The following is an 8009-nucleotide window of genomic DNA, read 5'->3' as shown; positions in this document are numbered from 1 at the left end:
ATTTGGTATTCCCAACTCCTCCTCTTTCCTCTCTCTCTGCCTTGAGATGCAGCCAAAATGGAAATACTTTTAATGCTTTAATTGATCGAGGAGAAGGAGAAGACACGCAAGAGATTGCAGCAATAGATTTAAATTAGAAAACGATTGCATGACGATTTTGTGGCCAGCCAACTATGAAATCAAACAATTGCATGACCAAGTGACTGTGATTTCCTGGCCAACTTGGTCACGTAGCCACAATTTCATGGCTTCTCGTTGAATTTGTGATCGTGATTTTGTCATTTGTTTTTCTAGTTAGGTAGGATATTTAATTTTTACCGATTAATTTTGATGATGATTTATCTGATTATATAAAAAAAAATTTTATCGATCATCAAAATTAGGAGTGAGCATTCGGTTAATTCGGTACATAAATTAATCGAATTAACCGAAAACCGATTTAATGTTGGCTAACCGAATTAAATCAAAATTTTACTAAAACTGAATTAATCGAATTAGTTATTTCAGTTAACACCGAATTAACTAAATTTATTTAAAATAACAATAAAAAGAATTTATACAAAATTAATATCAAATTAATCGAATGTTCACCCCTAATCAAAATATATCAAAAAATGTTCACAGCAAGTGACATATCAGTCTATCATTTTTTATCAACCGTCTATTAACAAAATTTATCCGTTAATTTATCAAAATTAAGACTCAATCTACCTTAAAAACTTAAAAAGACATCCTACCACTGTACCATTATCTCATGATATCATTTGTGATCCACTAGTCGAGCAATTACCTCATATTATTACATCTTTATTTATTTATTAATTTTTTTTTTTTTTGATAAAAGTGAAAACAGGTGTATGTTTTTAAATCATCAAAGCCCATCCCATTTTAATTTTTTTCATCAAAAAGAATCTCAGCTATACATGCACATTTACTCAATTACCCTCAAATTTAAGTATTATTCTTATTATTATATTCCACTTAGCTCCTGAGTCAATTGAGTGCATTCTATCAATTATAATTTTGTAATTACTATATATATATATATATATATATATATATATATATATATATATATATATATATATATATATTATAGTAGTTATGAAATTATAGTTGCACTGTAACTACTTTAGAATTTAAGCAGGACACAATAATAGCAGCAACATTAAAAAATAGTTGGATGATTATATATGGTTGAATAATGGAGTGGAGTGTCCTTTTAATTAAAAAGAATTAAAATGGAGTATCCCTATGATGATTGAAAAAAAAACTAAGAGCGTCCTTTTAGTTTTTTGTCTATTTTTTTTAGTAGATGAAGGTTTATTTGAGAAATTTATATGTAATTTAATAATTTGAAAAAAATGACGCATAATTTTTTAAATTATGTGTTATAGTAGTTACGAAATCGTAATTACGTTCTCTGGATATGTCATTTTTACTCTAATTTACCTATAAAATAAATTTAGAGTACACTTTATGCACACTCAAAGACCGACCTTCATAATATTTGTCTCTAATGAAATTCAGAGTTTGATCCTCTTCTTTATTTTCTTGAATATTTTACTACTACATTGTACTTATAGGGATTCTTGGATCTTTATCTTTTATCACACACAAGAATATTGTACAAAGAGTCGAGGACCATGCTAATAAGAAATTTCTAAATAAATTCTTATATTAAAAAGAAGCCCTTGTTGATAGTTGGATTCTTCACTTTGCCTCTATCTTCTTCTTTGTCGCCATTAAAACTTTTTTTTTTTTTTTTTTTTTGATAATTTAGGCATTTGAATTTCATTTGACTAATCTTAAAATTAGACGATCTCTCTTCTATTTCACCTATTTCATAAATTCATAGCACAATTTGTACACCCTCAAAAGTTGACTTTAAGAATATTTGTCCACAGTGAAATTTGAATTCTTGTCTTCTTAATTGTTGTCCTAGGTGTTTTACTACTACATCATACTCGTAGAGGCTCTTGATTTCTATCCTTTATCATATACTCGTTGATTGTTGGATTGTTCACTTTGCTTCTATTTTCTTCTTTATTGTCATTAGAACTCACTTTGGTCACTTTGTACTCCTACTTTTGTTGTTGCCCTATGTGAGTTGGGCTTGGCCATGCATAATAGCCCTTCCTCAATGACCAACTTTGGCAGCGTAGAATTTGTGGTTGGCTATCATAGGCCCACCACCGACGACGAGTAGTTTCAAAGAGAGTTCCCAATTCTATCTTTTCTTCTTCTTCTCTTTGCTCAATAAGTTCATCAACTAGAGCCAAGTAAGAGAGCAAATGTTCAACCAATGGAACTTTCAATTTTCAAGGCCATGACCCAATCGAGATCATTTGTTTGTTTAATTCCAACTTCTTCATCTCTATCATCACCTTCTTTGGAAATGTTGTTGTTCTAGTCAGAATGAAGAGGAGTAACTCCAAAGAAAGATTGAGGGTGTGTTTGTCTATTGAAATACTAACTCTTTTGAAGTAAAATAATGTGGGAATTTACTTGAAAAATTACATATAATTTGAAAAATTATGCAACGTACTTTTTCAAATTATTAAATTACATATAAATTTCTCAAATAACCCCTCATCCACCGAAAAAAAGATAAAAATTAAAAGGGCACTCTTAGTTTTGCAAATCATAGTAGAAATGATAAAAAAAAATGTCGTTTGCCATCTCCCCCTTTAGCTCCGACCCTCGGTCTATCTCTAAGATTAATCGGGTGATATTCTAACATTTAAATTATATAAAAAAAAGAGAGAATTAGGAGGAGGAGACAATTGCATGTTGACCGTGTCCTTTCCATGGTGGCTTAGCTTACCAACCCGACCACCAAAGGAGAATGTCCCTTGCAAGGCATCTCCTCCCTGAAGCAACCCTCCTCCCTCCCTGATTGCCTTCACCTTTTCCTTTTTTCCTTTCTTTCTCATCCAACCTGCTACTTTGTAGGATCATGAAGCTATTTGGTAGAGTTAGACGTTGGATCATTTGCTATTCTACACTTTGTCCATCTGTCTCTGGACCCATCACCACCTCCCTTCACCCATCAGGCTCACACTTTTTTCCCAACTCCATCAGTCTGTCCCAGCGAACCAGATCAACATTCCTGTTGGGACTTAAATGGACTAACCAGTAATATGTTGCAGACCAAGCGAAGAAGGCACATGGCAGACACAAAGTGATGAAAATATATGGTTGCATTGAAGGGCAATGCCAAATTAAACAAGGAGACAATGCAATGCAATAGTGTGCTTTTAGGCTAACGGGAGGGACTTTATGGTGAACTAATGAGCCACAGAAGAAAACAACAAACGTGAACTGCCATGGTCAGATAGCAATAAGTTAGGAATTGAAACGGAATTAAAGGTTAGTTAGATAGACGAGTGAATTATAAAAGAAAACAAAAATCAAAATTCTGACCTATTTCTGCTCATCATTTCACCATCAAAACTGAATATTTAAGAATTTAATTTCAATTTTAATGAATTAACAGACAAACAAGTTGCAAAAGGTTGGAACCGCCAACCCAGCGGCCCCCTCACCCCGGCCCCACAAGTATGAGAGGGAATAAATCACGGTGAATACGGGTCCGGCTATGATATGGTGGTCTCAGGTGTTTAGCACGGACAGATATTGATATTATCGCATTTGCTATTGCAGACCCTCGACCTCTCGGCCCATGTTATAAGAATCCATGTCATAATCGGTTGATCCCGCCCGTGGAGACGAATTAACAGACAAACAAGAGAGACAAACGGGTGGCTGAATCGAGAGAATTAATTGCTTCATGCAATTCTAATTCTAAAGTCAAAACACGTAGCATTTCTTCTCACCCTCCTGTAACTCCATGTACCTTCTTGTCCGCTTGCCCAATTCACTCCATCCTTTTTAAGTCTAATTCATTTGTTAATCCGAAAGGAAAAGAAAAAACAGAGCAGTTCCGAGATGAGAGAGAGTCCGAACCTCCAAATCTACCTCTCTTCCTCTTGTCTGTTTTTTTGCTTTCTTCTTCAGTAGTTTAGGCTTTAAGTCGGGAGCCAGCCTAGAAAAGGAAGGAGAGGAGCAGCATTCGAGGTAGTGCTATGATTTTGCACGTCCCACCACTTCAGATCCTTCCTTCAATCCAACTCCAGCTCCAGCTCTCCATCCCTTTCTGCGAGCTGAAACCGTGGAAGTAGAAGTTGCCGTGTGCTAAAAATCCCATCTTTCTCGTTCCTGGTTTGAGAAATCAGATCTTTATCGTACTGTTATTCTCAAAAATCAATCTTTGGCTCGCCTTCCTTTTTCTGGTTGTAATCCGTCAATTATTACTTGGCCCACACGAGCACCTCTCTATTCTGCTGCTGCTTCCGGTAATACTAAGCCATGGCGGAAGTACTCCGGTCCCCTTCCCACTTCCCTTCCTCTCCAAGTCGCCCCCTTTCTCGCGGCCCGAATGATGGCTCCAGCGGCCTTTTAAGTCCTTGCAATGGGATCGAAGAGTGTGAGGGAGAGGAGGAAAGAGGCAGCGGCGGCGGCGAGATAGAGACGAAAAGGGGGAGGAGGAGAAGGAGGTGGGGAGTCGGAGGAGGAGAGGGAGGAGGGACGGAGGTCGAAGAAGAGGAGGAGGAGGAGGAGGAGCAGCAGCTGTCGGTGTTGGCGTTCTTCTTGACGGTGTTCCGAAAGTCGCTGCTTGGTTGCAAGACGGAGGGCGCCGGCGGCGGGGATTTCAACTCCATGGAGATTGGGTGGCCCACCGGAGTGCGCCACGTTGCCCACGTCACCTTCGACCGCTTCCATGGATTCCTTGGCCTCCCCGTCGAGTTCGAGCCGGAAGTTCCTCGCAGAGCCCCAAGCGCAAGGTCTCAATTTATTTCTCCATTTTTTCTTATATTTTTCTTCTTCTTCTTCTTCTTCCTTTTTCTAAAATCAAAGCTTTTGGTTGATTTGTTGATTTTTTTTTTTCCTTTTGAAAAAAAAAACTAGTAACTAGTTCACTTAACCATCAACAATTCAACTGAAATGAAGAACCTATATCTTCTTTGGAGAAACATGATCTAAAAATCAGATTCATCTTTAGATGCAAGTTTGCATACTGCAGAACTTATTTTTTTCAAGGTTATGATCTGTTTGTCAGGTCAAATCATTCAGTGAAAACTTTGCAATCCTTTTAAGTGAGATTTTGGTGAAATTTTGTTGTCTTTATCAGATATCCATTAACACACTTGCCTTTCACAGTAGGAAATGCATCTGATTGACATCAAACCATTTAGGGATTAGGAAATTTACAGATTACAGATCATCTGTATAGGTCATCTATATCTATTGTGCCAGAAGTGAGAGTTACAGATTATCCGATTTGATCAAACATACCGAAATAGTTGGCATTGATCTCATCATTTTCAGTGGGGACGTTTCCTTAGAATCGTGTCCAAATATCCAGTTGCACATGTCGATGTTTGTCCTCACCGTCACGACTACTTAACAAAACTTGTAAATTGTGAGTAATTCGTGTGATGCAAAGGTTTGAAATCTTTGGTCATTTGGGAAAGTACTTATCTCCTTCTCTAGGTAAACTGCAAGGTGAAGAATGGATTACTTAATTAGTGCAATTCTCTTGCAGAAAAGTTTTTTTTAGTTCAGAATGGGATTTAAATTGCAATCGGTGGAGTATGTTTACATTGTTAGTTTCTTAATTCGTATCGACTTTAAAGTTTTGCAGTGATTTCCTTTGCTTCTAGTCCTCATGGCACAACAAGATTTTCACATTCTACTTGCTAATTCTTTATTCAAATTCTACTGCAGTACAACTGTCTTTGGTGTTTCTACTGAATCCATGCAATGTTCATACGATGCGAGAGGCAATAGTGTTCCAACCATCCTCTTGCTGATGCAACGGCGTCTCTACGAGCAAGGTGGCCTTCGGGTAATCTACTGATCTTTTAACTGCAACTTCAGGTAACAATTTCAGATTCAACCTTGATTTTAATGAAAATGAACAGGCTGAAGGAATCTTCAGAATTAATGCTGAGAACAGTCAAGAGGAGTTTGTCAGGGACCAGCTAAATAATGGAATAGTTCCAGAGGGTGTCGATGTCCATTGTTTAGCAGGTTTAATAAAGGTGCCCCCCTAAACCTTATCCCCACTTTCGTGTTAATTTTTCTTCAATCTTGTGGAGATAATTCGTTGAACTGTTAGTTCTTTTCGATCTAACTATTCGAAGCCATCATTCTATAGATACTTGTTTGTGGATGTTCTTTGAAAAATGTGTTAGTCCTCGAGAATTTAGTCTCATCTGATGCCGAGCTTCCACTTCTTGGATGCTCCTACAGGCCTGGTTTAGAGAGCTTCCTACTGGATTGCTGGACTCACTATCATCTGAGCAGGTGATGCAATGCCAAACCGAAGAAGATTGTGCCCGAATTGCTAGATTGATACCACCAACAGAGGCTGCTCTACTGGATTGGGCAATCAATTTGATGGTCGATGTCGTCCAAGAAGAACAGATAAACAAGATGAATGCGCGCAACATTGCCACGGTTTTTGCTCCAAATATGACTCAGGTAAACTGATGGTGGATGCATTTTACTTTCATCTTACACCGCAAGGATGATCGTTTTCGATAATGTCATTGTTTCGATTCTAGATGGCAGATCCTTTGACTGCGCTGATGCACGCGGTGCATGTGATGAACTTCTTGAGGATGCTAATCTTGAAGACACTGAAAGAGAGACAAGAACCGAGTTTAGATGATGCTTCTCCTTCAAATGCAGATGGTCCATCTGATGAGAATGGTCACACGAGCCCTACGTTCCATCTCGAGTCATGCAGTAAGGAAGCGACTGAGCATGCGGTCGATGATCCAGCTTTCGAAACTCCTCGAGTTCCTGATGAAAAACCAACAGAAGATGAATCAGCTGAAAGTCCTCAAACTTCACATAATGATACTAAAACCAAAGCGATGGCATTGAATCCCACACAACCCGGTGGTTCGTGTTGCGAACAAGAATTGTGTGCCAATGTAACTGGCACACTTCATGCAAGTTCACATTGGAGAAAGGCTAGCCGATGTAACAGTCACAATCACAGGATCAAAGGAAGAAAGGCAAAAGGGCAATCGACCAGCAGAGCTTCGTGGCCATCAGAGAAGTCGAAGGGGACGAGCGCCATCGTCGTGAGTCGTATAAACTCGAAGGTGGAGCGCATAGAGGCATGGAGGTGAAAATCAGTTACCTTTTGGGATCTCTAACTTGTGATTTGATAGTAGGTGTGTGATGAATTGCTGTGTGTGTGTATTGTGTTTCTTACTATTTCTGATGTCTGATGACTTCAAAGTTTGGGGGGAAGATGAGTGTTTATTCTCTCGTCGTCATCGAGTTTTAGCAAGATATGAGATTGCTACTTTGTTTTGGTCATTAATTTTATGTTGGCTTTGTGTCGAATCGAGTTCAAAATATTCTTCTGAATTTTTATTATTCATATTATTATTTTGCTCGATGACATCGTGTTGTATCAGTTGAATTCATGGAGTTGATAGCTAGGATTAAAGTGATAATATATGCAACAACTCCGTAGAATGGCGATGACATTAATTGGATAAGAGTGTTAAGAAAGCAAATGGCACGATCAAGAAGATTCAAGAGCTATGGTAAGAGGTAGGTTTGAACCCCTAGCAGGACATAAATCACTTGTAATATTGGACTGTCTGCTAGGACTCATATGTGCATTTTGAAAACATTTATGCATGAGAATTTATCAATTCGGAGAACTGGATGTCTAAATTAAAAAACAAAATACTCTTTTTATTAAAAAAAAAATCAAGGTAAAAAGTGCAAATATCAAAAGGATTATCATTTTCATATAGTAAAAAAATATTTTTATATTTATATATAATAATTTTGATCAAATTGAATTAAAAAAAGTTATTGGGCTGATTTTAATTTTGTGGCACAAGATAATGGCACTATTCGATCCAAATTATGAGACGTGACATGGTGGGTCTGGCCTGGCCTGGCCTGGGCTG

General features: G+C 37.6%; 1 protein-coding gene across 1 annotated transcript; it reads left to right on the top strand.

Annotated features, from left to right (window-relative positions):
• The first annotated feature begins 3907 nt into the window (after positions 1-3907).
• On the top strand, positions 3908-7440 carry LOC122019971 (rho GTPase-activating protein 5-like). Its single transcript, XM_042577638.1, has 5 exons — positions 3908-4847; positions 5791-5911; positions 5988-6107; positions 6319-6549; positions 6633-7440. Exons 1-5 carry the CDS (start codon positions 4372-4374, stop codon positions 7206-7208), a joined length of 1524 nt encoding a protein of 507 aa, XP_042433572.1. The 5' UTR covers positions 3908-4371; the 3' UTR covers positions 7209-7440.
• Positions 7441-8009: the final 569 nt, after the last annotated feature.

The sequence above is a fragment of the Zingiber officinale genome, chromosome 9A, assembly GCF_018446385.1.
Source record: "Zingiber officinale cultivar Zhangliang chromosome 9A, Zo_v1.1, whole genome shotgun sequence".
Lineage (NCBI taxonomy): Eukaryota > Viridiplantae > Streptophyta > Magnoliopsida > Zingiberales > Zingiberaceae > Zingiber > Zingiber officinale.
This window is presented reverse-complemented; position numbering and strand designations above follow the sequence as displayed.

Excerpts from the sequence above, each read along its gene's own strand:
- LOC122019971 (XM_042577638.1), top strand. The coding sequence starts at position 4,372 with ATGGCGGAAGTACTCCGGTCCCCTTCCCACTTCCCTTCCTCTCCAAGT. Across the intron at positions 6,108-6,318 it reads GTTTAGCAGGTTTAATAAAG|GCCTGGTTTAGAGAGCTTCC; the intron begins GTGCCCCCCTAA and ends ATGCTCCTACAG. Across the intron at positions 6,550-6,632 it reads TTGCTCCAAATATGACTCAG|ATGGCAGATCCTTTGACTGC; the intron begins GTAAACTGATGG and ends TTTCGATTCTAG.